We start from the raw sequence: 21,032 nt of genomic DNA on the forward strand, positions 1-21,032 counted from the left end.
TAATACTGTATCTGAAGTCTCTTTTATATAGGCCTTAGTGGTCCCCTAATACTGTATCTGAAGTCTCTTTTATATAGACCTTAGTGGTCCCCTAATACTGTATCTGAAGTCTCTTTTATATTAGGCCTTAGTGGTCCCCTAATACTGTATCTGAAGTCTCTTTTATATAGACCTTAGTGGTCCCCTAATACTGTATCTGAAGTCTCTTTTATATAGACCTTAGTGGTCCCCTAATACTGTATCTGAAGTCTCTTTTATATAGGCCTTAGTGGTCCCCTAATACTGTATCTGAAGTCTCTTTTATATAGACCTTAGTGGTCCCCTAATACTGTATCTGAAGTCTCTTTTATATAGGCCTTAGTGGTCCCCTAATACTGTATCTGAAGTCTCTTTTATATAGGCCTTAGTGGTCCACTAATACTGTATCTGAAGTCTCTTTCCTGAAATTCAGCCTTGGTGCAGAATTACCTGGTAGGTGTCTACGGTCCTCGAGCAACTATAATCTGTCCCAGCCACGCTCGCGACTAAAGTCAAGAGGGGACCGTGCTTTCGCTGTTGTTGGTCCTAAGCTGTGGAATAGCCTCCCCGTCTCCTTGAGATCACTGTCCTCCTTATACGAGTTTAAACTCAAACTAAAGTTTTATCTCTTGGAGCGTTGCGTGCTTCCAAGGTGCACTCCCAGGTGAGGACTTCTTCTCTGAAATAGATAGCAACAACTTCACAGACACAGATATGTATTAATACAATAGGCTTCTATAGAAGGAGAGCATCACTCCGTAAGCAGACTCCGCAGTCTGCTTCTCACCAGTGAGCTCTGACTCTCTTCCTCTTTTGCCTGTCTTTTATTGAAGTTTAACAAGGGCAGTTACATATCACACACGAACATCTGTCTCTACAAAGTGGGCTGTTGCTTTTGATGGATTGTGGCTGTGCCAGGTCTTGGTGTCCTCCGTCCTTGCTTACTCCATCCCACAGAGGAACATGTCCTCCCTTACGCTGGCAGGCCACCTGTGTGCAGCCTTGGCTCTGTTCTCGTGCAGCATACTTTTAGCTCGTTAAGTCTAGGCAGCTTGCTGTAATAATTAGGCAGTATATTATAGGAACATAAGTCATTTGGTCAGCAAAGCGTGTGTATCTATATCCCACAATTCCCCCTTTTGAACTCTACTAGAGTTCAACATACCAAAAGAGAAGAGAGGTCAGAGAACGAGATATTCCAAAAAACAAAAATAGAGTCAGAACATGGCACGTCTAGGTAAAGGCACTTCTAGGTAAAAATCACTTCTAGATAAATTGTAAAACACTTCAGTAGAAAATGTAAAAGATGGTAAAAAAATGTAGAAAATGGAAAAACACTTCTAATATTAAGAGCATACTTCTGTTAACTTTTTATGGAATAAAAAGTTCCCACACCCCCTTTTGGACTCACCTAAGTGAGTCCACAACATATTATTTACAATTACAAGGCACTTAAGTTCTTCTAGGGTAACACCTAGGTGGGGCAGTTTTGGCGGGGGAGTTCAAAATCATACCAGAAAATGAAAGTAACAATGGGGACGCTATGTACCCCTAAGATCACCTTACAACACATCTAGCAAGCTTATTCCTTCCCTGGCAAGTCTCTTCCCATACAAGTTACTTATAACAGCACCGCTTTATAAGTTGGTTTTAACCCTCAGCTCAGACTCAAACCAGACAACTCCTGCAATTTGCACACAATGAAAAATGGTTAATGAAACGGGCGGGTGGTGGGGGGTGTGTTAAAGAAAACACGCCCAATAAGTTGGGTTCAACGGTGGATGGTAGCTTGGCACGCTACATGTAGGAGAGAAAGCGCTTATTTCACCTTTCTCCCTGGTGATTCTCTTCTTCAGGTCACAGGGGTGGACTACCCTGGACCTTGTTGGACACTGGAGAGGATTATTCTGCCTCTTTTTCCCTAGTGTCTGGCGGAGAGCCCTCCGCGCTGGCAGCCAGATCTCTGGCTACTTCCTTGGTGGAGCGGCCTGGCTCCTGGGCTGCAGCACACTGGCTCCAGTGGTACCACTGTTTACCTTTTCCCTCGAGCTGTACTGCGTGGGATGTTCTCGCCGTCACTCTGAAGGGCCCCTGCCAGCGAGGTTCAGACCCCTTCCTCTTAATTGCTTTCAGGAGCACCCACTCAGCGTCTGGAGGAGTTTTGGTTTCTGCGTCTGGGTGTGCTGCGGTCACCTGTTTAGAAAACAAAGAGACTGTGCCCTGTAGCTGGCGGAAAAAAGCTTTGTGAGAAATGGTTACAGGTGAAGGCTCAGTAAGTGGAAGCTGAGACCAGGGCCCCGGGAAACACCTCCCTGTTTGTAGCTCATATGGTGAGAGGCCTGTCCTACTGTTTACTGACATTCTTATCGACATGAGAGCCAGGGGGAGGGCTTGCAGCCAATTCATCAATTCAGGTTCATCCTTTCTACCTTGCCTTGAGATTCAGGGTGGTATACGGAGCCAAATTTATGCTTTAGCCCCAACATGAGTTCCACCTTTTGCAAATCTTTGTTTTTGAAATGGGAACCATTATCTGACTTTATCCTTTCGGGGAACCCATGCTGGGGAATGTATTGGTTGATTAGAAATTTAATTACGGTGCAGCGGGCGTCTTTTTTTTTGCGGGCATGGCCTCTGGCCATCCAGTGTAGGAATCCACACACACCAGCAAATACCTGCAACCCTGTACCCTGTCCGTCATGTCAGTGTAGTCAATCACAATCTCTTTCCCTGCCACTGTCTCAAGGGGGTACTGTCCCCCGTCTGGTTTCACTGTAGGCTTAGGGTTGAATGCTTGGCATTGGGGACAGGTCTTGGTTACCTGCTCTACCATTGTTTTCATGAATGGATGCCACCAATGTTGTAGGTTTCTCAACATCTGACTGACCCCTACATGTCCCACCCCATGAGCTTCTTCTAGGGCCGTCTCCCCGTACCCCTGGTGGCAGAATAGGTCTACCATCCGGGCCCCGCCACAACCCCTCACTTTGCATAGCTCCCCTGCTTTTCCAAACTGTTTTTCTTGGGGGAAGCTCGTTCTTGTAACTCAATGATTGCTTCTTTGCTAAGCTCGGCCCTGGTTTCTAGGTCTGCAGTCATCATTAGATGGTGTGCCAAATATCCTGCTGCGGTTTTGCGCCGCGCTGTCTGCTACATTTCCTTTACTCACTCTATCTTGAGTATTGCTGTGGCCCTTACATTTGACTATAGCTACCTTGGCTGGTAGGAGAATAGCTTTTGCTAATCTTTTCATTTCTTCCTCATGTTTAATAGGTTTTCCTTCTGCTGTCAAAACCCTGCCCTCTGCCACTGTGGTAATCGGAGGTGAGCTGCTCCTGTTGCATAGGCTGAGTCAGAGTATACAGTTACTGCTGTTTTTTCCTAGCTCTAAGGCTCTGATGAGTGCTTCCACTTCTGCTTTCTGTGCTGACTGCGCACCTTGCATCCTTTCTGCTTCTAATGTTACCACTTCCCTCCTGTGTCTTCAACCACTGCATATGCTGCTTTCAGTCCCTCAGTCTCATGTCTAAAACAACACCCATCTGTGAATAGCACTCTTCCTTCCCCTAGTGGTTGTGCAGCTAAGTCTGGTCTGACTTTTTCCACTTTTCTTGTCCTGTCCTCACACTCATGTGGTTCCCCCTCCCCATCTGGTCTGCCATGTTAATGCCTTTATGTGTAAAGGTCAGGTTTGGGGCCTGCAAAACTTTGCTGATTCGCCTTTGTCTGGTTGGTGTGAGGAAAACATGGCTGAGTTAACAAAGGACACTATGCTGTGGGAGGTCAACACTATCAGGGGTGTCCCATAACTATGTGTGATGATTTCTGAATGCATTTTGCCACCCTGCAGCATGTTGTGTGCAGGCGGGCCGGCGTTTTCAATTTGTTCAAATGGGATGCTCATGTAGTTCAACACTACTCTGTCACCCCTTTTTCTGAAACAAAACCCCATTAGTTGCTTGTTTTGTTTCAGAAACATCCAAGTGGAAGGGCAGGGAGTAGTTTGGGCAGGCCAGATTTGCTGCTGCAGCAAGGGATTGTTTAAGTTTAATGAATGCCTCATTGCCTTCAAATGTCCAGTCTAAGGCTGAGGACAAATTGCGCATGCCCTGTTGGGGGCACCATAACCCGGAGGGGATCTGTAAGGTCGACATAGCCTGGAACATAGGATTTGCTGTAGCCTGTCAAGCCACAAATTGACAACATGTCTTTTACAGTACATGGTTTCGGTGGGCCAAAATAACTGATCTGTGTGCAGGGGAAACACCTACACCACTGCCTGAAAGGATTCTGCCCAGAAAGGTAACTTCTCTTCTACAGACTTGTATTTTCTTCCTGCTTACTTTGTAACCCTCCCTAGCCAGGGTGGTCAAAACATCTTTGGTAGCCTGCAGACAGGCAATTGCGGTGGGTGCAGCTATCAGAAGATCATCTACATATTGTACCAGAACGGTGTCAGGTGGTAGGGTACAATCTGTCAGTGAGTTTTTCAGAACTTTGTTAAACAGGCCTGGGGAGAGGTTAAACCCTTGTGGTAGGCGTGTGTATCGCATGGGGCGACCCATGTATGTGAATGAGAAAATATCTCGCAGATGTTCGGCCAGAGGGAGGCAGAAAAATGCATTTGAGAGATCTAACACTGTGTACCAGTGGTGTTGTGGTCCTATGTCAGCGAGAGCAACATGTGGGTTAGGTACAGTGAGAGTGGTGTCTACAATGAGATCATTTATGGCGCGCAGGTCATGAACCATCCTATATTTACCTGTTTCTGCTTTCAAAACTGGGAGGATAGGTGTGTTCCACTGGGAACGAGAGGGTTCTAACACCCCTGCCTCAATCAATCCTGTGACTGTATCTGAAATGCCTAGCTGCTTTTCCCTAGAGCATGAGTATTGTGGTATCCATACAGGCGGAGATGGCCTAAGGTGAAAGGTCAGCGGGGCACAATGCACTAAACCTACATCAGTCGGTTTTTGTGTTTTGTGACCAGAGAGTGGTGGGAAGACCATCTAACATGGCTTTAGCATCTTGATGGTCAGTCCTTTCCCTACCATGGTGCCTAGCAATTAAGTCATGTTGGAGAAAAGCTGTGTCTCGACCCTCACAGAGAATGTGGAAGGTTTTGGTGGAGGGAGAGTATTGAACCTTTGGGGAGAGGAGTGAGTGTCCAGTCGGTGGCAGTCAGGGCTGTCTTGACCATGGGACCTAATGATTTGGCCTCATACCCTGGGTGCAGGGCGAGTGAAACATGTGGGGCAGATTCCTCAGTCATAACAAACCATGGCAACTGATCAGGGGTTAGCTGGACGCGGGGCGTACGCCCTCTGGTCCCACAAAGATGTTTTGGGTGAAGATCTCCCATCTGGTGTCCGCTATCGTGTCAAAAGCGTCTTGATAACAGAGATCAGAGTGGACATCATAATTTAGGGTGACATGTGGGGGATCTGGGGGAGGGACAAAGGGTGCAACTTGCAGAACCAGGGCCTCCAGAGGAAGAACTGTTTCAGGATACCCCCCGAGCCCGGGCCTTCTGGAGACAACATAGCCCAGTAAATGTTCAGAGGAGTCAGAGGTGGGGGAAAGGATGTATTGTCCGTGGCCCTGGTTTCCTTCAGAACAGGTCATCAGGGAAAGTCAGTAATATTCCATCAGCACAACACAGGATAGACATGCCCAGTTTTATGAGGAGATCTCTGCCAAGGAGGTTCATAGGAACCGTGGGAGAAACAACATATGGATGGAGGACGCATTGGTTCCCTATAGCTGTATGCAGTGGTTTTGTTATTGGCAGTTTTTGCTTTTCCCCAGAGAAACCCATCACCGTAATGTGACTTGGTGAAATGTGTTGTGATGGACAATGTCTGATTGTTGAGCAAGTAGCTCCTGTGTCAACTAAGAAGGGCTGAACAGTTCCTTCTACTCTCATGGACACCATGGGATCTGCCGTGGTCCCTGGGTCCTGTTGCTCTGCTGGGGAGTGTCATTGTGGCAACTGCTGGCCTGGTTCCCAGCCAGTCCAGTTCCATTCAGCCATCTGCGAATGGCGCTTGGGGTGGACCTGTCGGTGGTTCCCTGCCGTGGCTGGTATGGACCCCTTTGCTGGTAACCCCTTCCCCCTTGGTGACTGAACCCCCATTTAGCGGACACTCCTAGACCAGTGTCCCAGTTGGCCACAGACAAAGCAGGCCTCCGGAGCTCTCCCCGGGGGCGCCCGCCCCCTCCCTGTTTTCCCTCCTCCTCTCCCATATCCCCTCCCACTATTTTGTTGCCATTGGGGAGGACCCCGCCTATAGGGGTGGGGTTGGGCATATGGATTGTGGTTGTGGTTGTGTGTGTGGGGGGCTGGGATCCAATCAGGAATGGGGAAAAGGTCAGGAGTGGGGTGCCCTGCAGTTAAAGCCATGAGTCTCTGTAATTGCCACTCATCAGTTGGTTGCCTAATCTTCCCTCTGTGGGTTTGGTCCTGACCGCAAACGGGGCTGAGGGGACACATCTGCCAAGCCCTGTAACTTCCACTGCTCCTTCCTTAACATCAAACACTGGGTACAACCCTGTAGTGGGCTGAGGTGGTGAGTACGATGGAGGTTTATGTGGTTGTGTATGACCTGTATTATCAACCATTAGATGCCTCACCCCCTGCCATAATATAGCCCATAGATGCCCACTTCTTCCTATCTTGACTTGCTTTATCTCTCCTATCCTTGGCTTCTCCCTTTTTAACCAACTGCCTGTTTTCACATCTTTCTGTGCTTCGTGCTCATCCTCACCTGTTCTCTTTTCCTGTCTCCAAAATGCTGCTAACAGTGGATCTGTGCATTTAGCAATTTCCCCTGATCGGTCAGTATCTGATTAACATCTTTCCTCATTTGTATCATCATATCCTCTGCCTCCTTCCCTGTCCCATAGGCCGCTTTCACTGCTTTTTCCATTACTTCTAACTGCTCCCCAACTTATTAAATATAATAATAATTATATGGTCCTTTAATTCCCCACCCCCGTCATCTATTTCTCTATCAAATTCTCCGTCCATTTCCTTAACTAGTAACACTGGTCTTTATGAGATTGCCAAAATATGCTTATTAATTTTGCCAGAAATATTTATCCAAAACTGCCACACACTCAATACTTCTAAATTTCCACACAGAAATCCCTCGATCTAAATATCCACAATTTACTTCAACAGTCCACTGCTTTATGTTAACACCGTTCAGGTTTCAGGCAGTGCTGCTGCTTCAATTGCTTCTATTTAGCATTCATACACATTGGTCATTCATGCATTACCCTTAATTTGGATGAGTCAATTTTTCATTTTCATTTTTTTTTTTTTTTTTAAACCTTGATTGTGGCCAGTTGAGATTTATGGGACACTATGTCCCTGGTTCTCAACCCTTAAACAGGAAAGTAATATTCCTATTTGACACCAAAATCAAGTTTCCCTATGATTTTGGCCAGCTGAGATCTATGGCTCGCTATACCCTGGTTCTCAGCCTTTGGACAATCGAACTAGCTCAATTGTCTGACACCAAAACCAACAAGTCATGTGAACATTGGATTATTTTGTCATATCACCTAAATAGTGTGAAATGGTTCAATAATACAATCGTTCACCAGTCATACCTAGGAGACTTCAACTCCTTTTGGGACTTACCTCTACGTGGAGGACTTACCCCAGGGGACTTACCTCTACTATGGAGGACTTACCCCGGGGACTTACCTCTAATATGGAGGACTTACCCCTACAATTACCTGGGACTTACCTCTACTATGGAGGACTTACCCCCCCGGGCGGCTACCTCTACTATGGAGGACTTACCCCTACAATTACCTGGGACTTACCTCTACTATGGAGGACTTACCCTTATTAACCTTAACTTAACCTTTTTGTTTTTAAGATGTCTCAATTCTCGTGTTGTCCACCCAGCCAAAACCGCTCCTCGTCAGGACACGGGTGGAGTTGCCAAACTCAGACTTTCACAAATATTTCCTCATATTTGTTCCATAAACCATACCATATTTCCTGTACCTTTTATAAAAATGGAAGTTGTCACTATGTATTTAATTAATTAATTTTAGCGGTCTGTGGGTTACTAAGACGTTGAACACCCTTGATTTAGAATAGTCAATGCAGAATAATGGTCTGCTTACCTTATTTATGGCGCCAGATGTTCAACGCAACCTTTCACCCTTGGACCGAACTTTTCCAACCAATTTGAAGAATCCTCTTTTTTTTTTATCCCGGACGAACCCCCCCAATTGTCGTGCTTCCAAGGTGCACTCCCAGGTGAGGACTTCTTCTCTGAAATAGATAGCAACAACTTCACACACACAGATATGTATTAATACAATAGGCTTCTATAGAAGGAGAGCATCACTCCGTAACGACTCCGCAGTCTGCTTCTCACCAGTGAGCTCTGACTCTCTTCCTCTTTGCCTGTCTTTTATTGAAGTTTAACAAGGGCAGTTACATATCACACACGAACATCTGTCTCTACAAAGTGGGCTGTTGCTTTTGATGGATTGTGGCTGTGCCAGGTCTTGGTGTCCTCCGTCCTTGCTTACTCCATCCCACAGAGGAACATGTCCTCCCTTGCACGATGCAGGCCACCTGTGTGCAGCCTTGGCTCTGTTCTCGTGCGCATACTTGCTTTCGTTAAGTCTAGGCAGCTTGCTGTAATAATTAGGCAGTATATTATAGGAACATAAGTCATTTGGTCAGCAAAGCGTGTGTATCTATATCCCACAGCGTGCATTTCTTTAAATTCTTATTTTTTATTTATGTCTTTCTGTTGTCTGAGGGATGACAGACTCTTGTTATGTGAAGCACAGTGGTCAACTTCTGTTGTGTTTACTTTTGCTATATAAATAAAATGAAATGAAATGAATGAATGAATTACAGCCACTAGAGCCAGTCCCACAATGAGCTTTCCTTAGGATGTGCCATTTCTGTGACTGTAACTATTGAGGAGGAGAGAGGGGGGGCAAGATTGAGGGTGGCCTGTGTGGCCTTGACCAACTGCCACTTTGCTTGTTTGAAAGCCATGATGTCTCTCTCTCATAGGTGGGCCAAATTCTCTGGGCAGGCAAAGACATTTGTGAACTCACATTGAATTATATAGCTAGAGTACCCGAGTTGGTTACTTGCAACAACGTCTGTTTACAACGTGTAGCCTGTTTAGCGGTCGTAGCCGACAACAGTGAGTTATTTTAAGCCAAGAGAGGGGGGGGCTGTAAATCAGGAAGAGAGGGCCGTGAGTTTGCAGTGTGTTTAGTGATTGTTGCCGTAATTCTAAGCCAATAAATTGTGTTCAGTCGGGTGGAGAGGATGGCAGGGTAGTGCTATTTTTATCGGTTCCGACTGTAGCTAATTCTAAGAATGAAAAAAATTGATTGGTGGGGCTGGCTTTTGGGCCTCGTTGGCGCAGTAGGCAGCGCGTCAGTCTCATAATCTGAAGGTCGTGAGTTCGAGCCTCACACGGGGCAAGTTTTTTGTTATTTAATTGCCTGAAATTATCTGCAGTCACACATACAACATGTTTACCTGAGCAAGTATGTTAAATAAAAATTTTATTTTTGTTTTGGCTGCATTGAGGGCCTTATTGGTGCGACAGGTATGTTTAAAGAATGTTTTTTGTCTTCTAGTTCAGGTAAATAAGTGAAAGAAAAAGCTGTGTATTTTTTTCAATCTTTAGCCTGCATTTACACTGACTGCATCGGTCGTCAGCCAGTGCGACAAAACACATCTGCCCATTCATTTTGAATGGGGGAAGCGCGTTTAGGCTGCGGCGGTGGGTGCCACAGGGGGGAGCTGAAAAAGCCTGCAGCGCCCTGCAACACTGTGGTGGCCAATTATGTATCCAGCTATCAGACTTGTCAGTCCGCTGTACAATACAATTCAGTACAGTACAATTCAGTGTGTTACATGATTTCTTTCTCATGCAGTCCACCATGCATTTGTCGTCAGAGATGATGACTTCATATACGAGATGAAGAGAAGAAGAAGAGATGAAAGGACAGCCATCTTACCTTGAACGGCATCTGGATTCACGAGATCAGGTAAGATTCATGAAATCACGTCTCACACGAAAATCCATCTTCTCGGGCCAGTTGTTCAAACCATTTAATCTGGATCAAAAGTATCCGGATTTGGAAATCCCATTTTTTGCTATCCAGGATCAGGTAATCCGTCTTACTTTTATGCCGGTTTTTCAAAGCAACATTGGATTGGATCACCCTTATCCAGATAGACAGTTTTCAAGATTCCCAAATCCGGATTACCAGTGCTCTAAATGGGACAACATATCACAATGTGGGCTACCAGCTATGTAAAGAACAGGTAGGAGAGCCAACATGGGGTCACTGTAAGTGTTTCTTATTTTGAGACAAAATACAAAAATAACAACCATCCACTTCCATTCATAATTTCTTTTATGACCCCTCATCTGAGTTACAACAAATAAAAACAAATATACATTAACAAATATATTGTGGATATTTTGAAAATGTCTTAAAAACAAAACAAAAGGCTAAATGTCCAATAGTTAACAAAATAAAGACTGTTCAGGGTTCTTCTTCATCTGAGGAGGAGAGACCAGCATCTCCAAGCCCTGCTTTTAGGAGGCGGATCTGAAGTCTGGCTTTGGTTTGCTGCAGTTTGGTCAGCTTGATTTGTTCCTCTGCCAGGAGTATCTGTGCTTCTGCTCTTTCACTTTCTCGTTTAGACAAGGGGACAAGATCATTTCTATTTTTATTTTATTTTTACCTTTCTATACTGAATAGCTTAATTGGTAGCCTATGTCTACTTCATCTACTTTATCACTGTTACAATGGTTACACAAGTCAAGTGCAAAATATAAATAAAAGTATATACACTACATGATACAAATGTATTATTTGACCAATTTTAAAGTTTTACTACATTTTCTTCCTGGAATCCACCTTGAAATCCTACCCCCTGTTGGGATCAGGATAATCCTGTTTTTTTGGATCAAAGTTATCCAAATCCTACTGACAAGTTTTGAACAACACAAACTGAAGGTTTGATCCAGATTAAAACTATTATTGGATTCCGTAATCTAATCGGATTTCAGAATCCTTCTTTCCCTTTTGAACAGCCCATTTTCAAGATTTGATCCAATCCGATAACCAAAATCCGATCAGATTACCTTTGAACAACTGGCCCATCAGGCTTCAAGTAACACGTTTGTGTCTGAACTACCAGCTTTTCGAACCAATCAGCATTCGATGAGAAGGTTTTTGCAGCTACGAGCGTGGTTAGGTTTGTGTGACACCCACGGCTTGGCTGTTCGCTCAAAACAACAATGGCTGACATGATAGATGGATGGTTCATCCAATCCCCTGCTAGGAGTTTTTCTTTTAAAGTGCCTGCCCATTTTAAATAGTCTTTAATGAAAGCTTTTCAGATGGTTTGTGTAAAAAACAAACACCTGGCTCATCAGGTTAACAGCCATCATCTCTTCCCAGGATGCTAAACAAACACTCACATTTGGCGTCATGTGAGAAAGCCACCGATGGTCGTGCAGACTTGGCCTGGGATGTCTCTAACAACCATAATGGTGTTGTTACAACAACCAGAAGCACTGACGAACGAAGCAGTATTGATAATCTTGACAACGACCACACAGAGTTTAAATAGCTGGGTTTCCCTCCCATTCAGTCGAGACTGAAGCCGTCTTTCAGATGAGAGACGAAATGTCTTTGAGCACCTTTAACCAAGTCAAGTTGCCCTTGATTTTTAAAATTTTCTCTGAAGCTCTTCCAAAATGTGATACCGTGACTGTAGTCTTGTAAAGACTGTCGAACTTCCACATTGCTGAACTCTACAAACAGTGGGTTAACTCTAACACAACTCCCAGTCATTATATGACTTATATGATTATATGACTAAGTACTGACTTACAGAGGCCACAAATATGTTCTTCTCATTACATGTGAAATAATTATCATGCAGTTGTGTTGACTTGCATACCGATAATCAACTTTACTGTTGTTTGAAACTAAACAGAAGATAAAAGCTCAGGTGGTTTCTAGGCAACAAGTCTGTATATTAGGGGTGCAAGAAAAAATCGATACACTTGATTATTGCAATATTTTATTTTGCAATACTTTATCGATTATCAAAAAGGAAATATCGTTTTTATATATATATATTACGTTCAAAAATATTCACGTAAGACAGTGGTTCACGTTTATGTTGTGTTTAAACCCCCTACTGCTAGATGGCTATGCTGAGACGCATCACTAGTGTCCTTGCCTAACAGTGCCTAGCAGAGCCTAACAGTACCTAGCAGTGCCTGACTTTTTGCTAGAAGCTATGTGTATGTAGTAGGTGACGAGATCTCGTTTTACGAGATCTCGCGAGATTAAAACGTGACGAGATTTCTCGTCAAGGTGAAAAGTTGTCTCGTGAGGCGATGTGATGTCAGCGTGATGGAGCGTGGAATTACTATTGAAGATCCCCCTGACACTTTTAAATCATTTGTGTGGCAACATTTTGGTTTTCCTGCGGAAATAATAAAAGAGTGACAGACAAGACGAACACAATATGTAAACATTGTAAGAAAAAAATGCCGTATACCGCGGCTAACACGAGCACTATGCAAAAACACTTACAGCACCACCACAGCTCTCTACTAACTACTGCTAGGGTGACCACCCGTCCCGTGTAGCGCGTGCGCGCACAGCGTTTGAAGCCCAATTCATGCGTCCCGCAAATTGAGACCGTGTCACGCAAAATCAATGCTTGCTCAAAAAAAAGTTGGTCGCCTATCGCTCTTTCGAGCCCAAGGCAGCCAAACGAACATTACTTGACAGTTCAGCACGCTACTGTTGCCACACCCACCCCTCAGTTGAACTGCTTACTAGGTTGTTGTCAACCTTTTTGTTGTTGTCATGACAGCGCACGCAGCCACGCACGTGCATACCAGACACACTGGGAAGGAACTTTTAGATGCGCGCTTTCCAATTCGAAAAATTGAGAAAGAGACTGAGTCTGACTCTGAGGCACCGCCATCAATTAAAAGAGAAGGTGTGGGTACAAGAAAGACTGGGAAAATGAATATTTGTGGCTGAAAGGTGTTGAGGGCAGAGGTTAAATTGGGCCGGAGCGCACCGGAGCGCAGCTCCCCCTCCTCAGGTCCACAACACACCCTGCTGGAGCTCAGCTCCGTCTCCTTCAGCATCAAACATTTTGCCGGGGGTTCAGCCCCGAATGTTTTGAGTGTAACCCCAAATGTATTTTGAAAAGTTGACTGACAAATATGAAACCGGACGTCGCTTAATGTCCATTCTCGCGTGTAAAAGCTGCGCAGCTTCAGGTTTATGGATGCGCTCTGCTGTGGATACGCTGCGGCAGATGTGTCGTTTTTTGAGCTCCGTGTATTTTCTGCCAGAAGTTTCGGGTTTCCACCTCCGATGTTTAGCAGCGTAGGCTACAGCCACTTCCCTAAACGTCTCAAATGGGGCTCTGTGTTTCAGACGGGGCTCTGTGTCTGTCAGGAGGTCTGAGATCTACCGTGACAGCAGAGCAATTGTCGTAATGCACAGCAGACTACGGTGCAGGTAGCCTATAGATTATTTTCTAAAATATAGTGACTTTATTCTCGTAATAGCCTATATTATAACTTTATTTTTTCACAAAATATCCTTCAAATCTCAGAGAGCACAGATGGGATGAGTTATATTTTGAATGTGCACAAAGTTTTGGACATGAGCAGAAATCTTGCTCAATCATCTGAAATATTACAATTAAGAGGTTTATTAATAAATTAAATGAATAATGTATCACTGAGGTGAATAATTGTCATATGCACATTTAAGGAGGTTACTTCCCCAACAAAAGATGCAAAAAATGGAAGAATAAATGATGCCTAAGCTACATGTGTGCTGACTCAGATATAATTAGAAAAGTCAATCTAAAGGAGAATAAATAGATGAAAGCAATACAGAATTCCTGACAGCCTTACTGCAATATTTTCCATTATGTTGTTATATTTGGATTGTAGCCTAATGTTTTCCTTTACATAAAGATAAAGGTAGAAATAGGTGCATAAGAATTCACCAAAATGCAGAAAATGAAGTGTTTAATGCTAAAAAAAATTCTGGGGGAGGACCCACAGACCCCCACATCATAAGTCACCAAACAAATCTGGAAGCAAAACCTTGGCCTTTGGGTTGCCAGGCCAGTTATTATGCAACCCTACCGTACACATTAAAACTGGAAAAAGAGCCCATTTGGTGTAAAAACACATTAAGTCATTTTACTGCCCGTGGGGTTGGGGCACCGCCGCGCCAAGCAGTGTCCCACATTGTCCCTCAGAAACATACCCCTTGTCCCCCCTTGGGCTTATTAGCAGGTGGTCACCCTAACTACTGCACCCGCAACGAAAACATTAAAAGGGCAAACAACTCTAAAAGCCTTTGCATCTCTGCCACCGGTAAGTGCAAGAGCCACGGCAATAACGAGGGACATAGGCGTTTTCATTGCAGCTGATATGAGGCCATTTTCTGTGGTGGAAAAAAACATTTTGCAGTGTTTGCACGTCCTTTACTGCATATAATTCATTAAAATAGTTTAAAAAATGTTAAATAACATTCATCATTAATAGTTGATTTCAAAATGCACCTAAATTGTTTTGCATTTTGTGATTTTTCAGTTGAATAAAAAAACTATTTTCCATTCATATATTTCATCATTGAGGATTTCTTTAAATTTTTTTTTTTAAATCTCGTCTCGTCTCGTTCTCGTGAACCCAATCTCGTGATGTGTCTCGTCTCGTGGAGTAAGTGTCTCGCCACACCCCTAGTATGTAGCTATGGCTGAACTTTGGCCTACTTTAGCATATAAACATTAGCTCACTAAGAACCACAATCCCAAACTGGCAGTTTGATTTTCTGTGTACTGAATTGTTTACCTAAAGTAATCTTCTTTGACTTTTAGAACATCATGTCATTTTTTTTTAATATTAGTTTTTCTAAAATTATACTTTAAAAAAATCCCAATATATCGCCTTACACACAGTATCTAAATATATTGCAATATATTGAATCGTGACCCATGTATCGTAATACGTATCGTATCGCCAGATTCTTGCCAATACAACGCCCTACTGTATATACTGTAGCTGCGCTGTTGACACTGGAAAGTAAAATCTTATACAGAACCTTTATAAGAAGTATCTTGTTTATTTTAGAGGAATGTCATGTTCTTGATACCGCAAGTGTCAATACAGTTGATCATTATTCATAAGTCATTTCACAGTTTATCTTCGCTTTTTTTCAGGTTTTATCCATTGTCCATTGGGTATAATGGTGTAACCATAGAAATAGAATGAAATCTCATTCTCGTTCTATAGGTGTAACAGAATAATTTGCTAAATGGATAGTTAAATCAATCAAAACTCTCATCTTGCCTAATACTAAGTGGATGTTTATACACTGCCTATAACATTTGTGTTACTGCTAGTTATATAAAAGAGCTGTAAATACACATAATTAATATGGATTCCCCTTCATTTTCAACTCAACAACTGTACGTTGTACAAGACAGCAAATCATAAACATATATCCATAACTCAAGCTTAAAATTAATTTAAACATTTGAAGAAATGTAATATGATCTATAGAGTTGATGTAATTTATTTCACAAGAAAAAAGGTTGTCTTTCTTCAGTATACAACATGTTACAAAATATATATATGGATATTGTTAGTCAAACAAATCACATGAAAAAATAAGTCCTTGAAAAATAACAATTTGAAAGAATTAACATCAACCTCTGAAAGAAAGAAAATCTCTCTTTTATGCTTAGAACAAAATAATTATTATTCTTTAGGACATAACAGCACCAGGGCTCTCCCATATTTCATCATCGGAAATATAAGAGGTAGATCGGATTTGATCTGTGCCTGTCAAATAAGGGTTGTGGCAGTCTTTGGTAGTGGTCTCTTCAGTATTTTGGATCAAATACCCTGCAACCTGCTCCACAGGAGGATCCTTGGAGGATTCTGAACATGTATGCAAGTACTGGTTATCCACAGCAGCTTTACTTTTTTCTAAATCCTCCTGATAACTAACTTTTACTGAACTTCTCTCTCCACCAACTAGAGAGGTAGACCGAGGCACAGCCCTGGCTTCCTCTGATGACTTTTCTTGCCTTCCTTTATGCTCTCCGGTTGGGATAGCTGGTGTGACTTTATCCTCCAAGCCAAAGAAGTTGTTTCGGACAACATAGCGCACACACTGCAGGAGGACATTCCTCTCATGGCGAATATCTGGGGCCAGTAACTAAACCAAGTTAAAGAAAATAGGGAAGCTTATGAGGGCTGAGAAGATTAATTATCTAGATAATATACATTTAAAAATTGTAATCTTTCAATTCAAAACTTCTGTAAAATGTGCTTGTATAATCTTACCATCTGAAGTAGAGTGGGACGACGGGCCTGCGGTGTATCTTGGTGTCCTCTACCGCCCCTTCCTCCCCTGCCTCCTCTTCCCCATCTTCCTCTTCTGCTGTTAGGTGCGTGAAGGGCACAGTTAGGGCGGGCGTCTTTCTGAGCCTCTGTAACCTTAGAAGAGGTTTCCGGGCCTCTAGAGGGTCCTCGGTCCTGGGAGTTTGGTGGCATTGTGTTTAGCAGAGCCTGGTTTTCTTGTATAAGGTCTTTGGCTCTCTGGATAGGGATGGCTGAAACACAAGAAAAAAGAAGAACAACACAATTTTAACGTTTTTCCCACAACATGCTATTTCCCAATGTGTATTTTGTGTATCGATGTATATAACCCTGAATAAAACCAACCTACCTATAATATAGCCTTTCTTTGGTCAAATTAAATCACTACTTATTATCTGGGGTTTAGATAAAAAGTAAAGGCCAAAGATGTCTCAGTGCAGTTATTTACATAGAGACTGAATAAGTGTAATTTCCACATCTTTGCTATTTATAATAAATACAATAAAAAAAGTTATAAAATACATTTTGATAACTTCCAAGTCCTGTGGAAGTTTTATTCTCCATACTTCTCAGACTTTCCAGACTCATGAAGGAATCCCCCAATTATAAAACAAAGACACTTCTCCACTTACAGTTAGCAAGTCAATTTCACGTTCCACCAACAACAAACTCAACAGTGTGATTTAAAATTACAGCCAGCAGTGCCTAGATATAAAAAGTGGTATGCCACTCTTATTTTAGTGCTGTATGCCAATTCTTATGATGATTCCTACTGGCATATGCCACTGCTCTAGTAATAGTATAACTACATTACATTTATTTAGCTGATGCTTTGATCCAAAGCGACTCACAATAAGTGCATTCAACCATGTTGATATAACCCAAAAATTGCAAGAATCATGGAAGTACATCAATTTCATTAAATGTGCTGATCTACTTCAAGTACTACATTTTAGAGGCAATAAGAGACAGGGATGCTTTTTTCATGGGCCAAGGTGGAGTCTGGAGTTTTTTTTGTCTGAGACCGAAATTGTTGAACTAATACACATTCTGTTCTGTAGGATGGTGGCAAACTTACCCTCTGGTTCGTCATCACTTTCACTCATGGAGCCGTAGTTTGCCACCAGGGATCCCAGAGCTGAGCTCATCTGTTTAGGCGCCACAACCAGGACACCAGTCCTGGACTCAGGAGCCGGGTCCTCTCCGTCTGAATCTGGAAGCATATGAGAAACGCATTGAAATACATATCAGTTACTTGTTGATTTTTTTCTTCTTCTTAAAATTAAGACAATATCAAACCAACAGTATTTTGATTTTGTCTATGATGTTAATGATGGCCCAAAAAAATGACATAGGTGTGACAATAAATGCATTGTGACATATTTTAGGTGATTGTTTAGAGGATTGAATACTGTGCCCCGTCCATTTCAGACGAAGTCACTCACCATGATCACTGCTGGCCAGCTCCCAGTGGATCCCCGTCCCTGCAGGGCTGGGTGAGGGGTGGAGGTCTTTCTGTAGCACTGCTGTCTGATGGGTGAGGGCCTCGAGGGTGTTGCCCATGGAACCCTCTGTTAGCCCAGCCACGGCCCCGACCGCGTCCTCTTCCTCTGCCTCTCATTCGTCTGTAAATAAAATATTGAGATTTAGATGAGATTAGCCCAGGTCTCATGTCAAAGTAAATGAGTCTAAATATACACTTTACTCTTGTTTGCAATGAAAGAGAAATTAAGAAAGACGCAGTGAAAAATACGTCATTTAGACGTCAAATTTGTACATTTACCCAAACTGAGCTGTCTCCAGAACTGCTCCCGTCTCTTCCCGCACCTCCATCACTTTTTTCTTCTTGTCGATATTCTGAAGTGTTGGATAGTTTCTGGAAAACCAAATTAAGGTTCAAGTTGAAAAATGTATGTATATACGACATAGAAAATCATCCTTTTGGTATGATGTCATTAATAGTTCAAATATAAATTAGAATGGCTTCCACAGTTTCAAAAATCTATTTGTTAATACTGACTTGCGCCTCTCCTCTCTCCATTTTGTGATCTCGTCTGGTGTGTCCAGCTTGATCCTTTTTGCGCCTGGTGCATGGTTCTGCAGTCAGGATATAAAAAGACTGATATTAGCAAAGGAAAATACTGAGAGCATACGTTTCAGATACACAGTGACTTGTTTGACCTACATTTTTCCAGTGGATGCTCACTATTTTTTCATGAGCCATGAAGCTGCAGTCAGGTACAGAACACTACAAAAGAGATTTGATAGAAGTAGTCAGTGGAATTTGAATACTGATTTCCATAATTGACATGAAATAAAGCAAAATATGCCTGATAAATATATCAAATTACCTTGACATGTTGAGAAACATGTTCCTCGTACTTCTCTTGGTTTTTGAAGCCCCGGTCACAGGTGTCACAAAAATGAGAATACTCTGGTTCCTTTTTATTTTTCTGCTGTGGATTATAGACATCAATTCACTAATGTTGCTGGGCTTGTTCTCAGTGCACAGTGCACTGCTGTTGTATGACAAACACTATTAAGGTCAAAATCAAGATTTATGTGATAAAGTTCCATCAGATAGGTACCCTTTTCCCAGGATTAGGGGCTCCATAATTTTGTCTTCCACCTCGTTGACCACCTTGATGCCATTCCTGATCAAAGTTTTGACCTGAAGGCAAGACCGAAGTTAAAGGCATGACAGCATAACACACACACACACACACACACACACACACACACACACACACACACACACACACACACACACACACACACACCCTCAATCCTAATATGACAGTATTTTCTTTATGATTATTAAAAGGGGCACTCCAATTTGACACACCAAGTTAACTCGACATAGGGAGTACTAATCTGCCTGTAATGTCTTCTGTGGCCCTAAGGAACTTTCTCAAGTCCGAGAAATAAACTTCATAGTGATGTAATCTGGGTTATCTCATTTTAGGCTTGGCGACTGCAATTTTTTAACACTAAATTGCCAGAGTAGTCTATCCCTTTAATACTTTCCTACAGTGTTTTTAATTTTTTTAATTGTCTAATTAAAAGCATTAGTAATATGCTCATGATGACCAGGTAGATACATGAATTCCTCATGTAAAATAGCATAAATTAGTTGGATTACTTAAGGAATTCATGCAGCCTGTAAAAACCAACAGGGATAACACTCAAACTACAGTACATTTCTGACACTGTTGTGATTTTGACAGCTGATTAAGTAGGCTAATAGCCTTTATAATTATATCAAGTAATTTAAAGGAGAATACAGGTCAGGTGATATGATAAAATGTGCTGCTTACAGATACATTTGTTGGCTAATTTCAATTTGATCCGTTACAAAACTAACTTTTTCTAGATGTGAAAGTAGCAAACAGTAAGCTGGCAATAATACCATGTGTCTTTGGGTTTGATCAGCGTTATAGGCTAACTTACTCACCGCGTGGACGTTTAGATCCATAGTTTCCACGGCCTGCTGGGAAACCAAACCCTGTCGCTGCCCCGTGATGCCATCCCGCCTGGCCGCCAGAGTCCCAGACAGGCTCGGAGGACGTCTCGCCCCAGCTCCACATGCTGGGGTGGAAGCTGCTCGTGTGGGGCTGCTGATGTTGCTGGAAAGGCTGCATGGAGTTTGGAGGGGGACAGCCAAAGTCCGGTGGAGGATAGTGTCCCGGTTCATTCATACTCTGTGCCCGAAGTCTTTCTTCACGTCGACAGTGAAATAACGTTATATTTGAAGTAAATTTAGGTTTCTCACCATGCAGCTCTCACATGTGCATGTTTTGCTCTAGTGTAGTTTACACACACGTTCGTCACTTCCGCGAGAGCAGGAAGGACGTGAACATGAACACAACCTAAATTAAAAAAACGAATCTAAAAAAGGGCGATAGTTATCACCATGGATGTATTAAGGTTATCACCAAGCTACGATAGTTTTCTTGAAATTGCACATACCATGCTCCACCGCATCAGTGTTTCTTATGTTCACTGTGTATCTGTGTTGTTGCAAAAAATATACAGCCAGTATGTTTGCGAAAACGTCTCGCGAGATTTAACACTGATCTCATTTCCTTGGGGTGCCTGGTTGAGGAGAAACCCCGTGTGGAATTTATTTTCTACTTAATTAGAAATGTACATAAGGTAACGGAAAGCCCAATAATATATACATATTAAAAAAATACTAATACTTATACGTAGTGTCATAAGTTAGGTGGCAGTGCACTCGTTTTGTATATATATATATATATATATATATATATATATACACACACATTTGCAGTGTCAAACTATGTGCATGACGTAAATTACATTTAGGCAATACTTTCTATTTATGAAAAACCAAAACATACGGAGTAGTTTCTAAATACAGTTATAAAATATTTTCGGATATCGGGTGATATGAAAAAGCGGACTTGGCAACCCAGCAGTTTCCGGTGCTCTCTCTCCTTCTTGCCGCGTGTGTTTCAGACAGAGAGGGAGCAGCAGCGTGGTGACGAGAAAAAACTGGCGGCTCTCAACTTTGAGAGCGCACAC

General features: G+C 42.7%; 1 protein-coding gene, 1 long non-coding RNA gene and 1 other non-coding gene across 3 annotated transcripts in view; 2 read left to right on the forward strand and 1 right to left on the reverse strand.

The window, feature by feature from the left end:
* Nucleotides 1-17,654, forward strand: part of LOC120554455 — a 33,244-nt gene extending 15,590 nt beyond the window's left edge. The window contains exons 2-3 of the long non-coding RNA XR_005638454.1: nt 9,958-10,071; nt 17,546-17,654. This is a non-coding gene — a long non-coding RNA (uncharacterized LOC120554455). The remainder of the gene's footprint in view (nt 1-9,957; nt 10,072-17,545) is intronic.
* Nucleotides 9,426-9,498, forward strand: trnam-cau. The gene has a single exon. It is a non-coding gene; the product is annotated as a tRNA-Met (tRNA).
* Nucleotides 15,200-20,581, reverse strand: nufip1 (nuclear FMR1 interacting protein 1). The gene is given in 11 exon segments (XM_039793339.1): nt 15,200-16,320; nt 16,449-16,717; nt 17,563-17,697; nt 17,930-17,949; nt 17,951-18,109; nt 18,268-18,360; nt 18,505-18,581; nt 18,670-18,732; nt 18,836-18,940; nt 19,073-19,155; nt 19,939-20,581. Coding segments are annotated over 11 exon segments (1,704 nt in total). The 5' UTR covers nt 20,183-20,581; the 3' UTR covers nt 15,200-15,864.
* Between the last annotated feature and the right edge of the window lie 451 nt (nt 20,582-21,032).

Source organism: Perca fluviatilis, chromosome 24, assembly GCF_010015445.1.
Source record: "Perca fluviatilis chromosome 24, GENO_Pfluv_1.0, whole genome shotgun sequence".
NCBI lineage: Eukaryota > Metazoa > Chordata > Actinopteri > Perciformes > Percidae > Perca > Perca fluviatilis.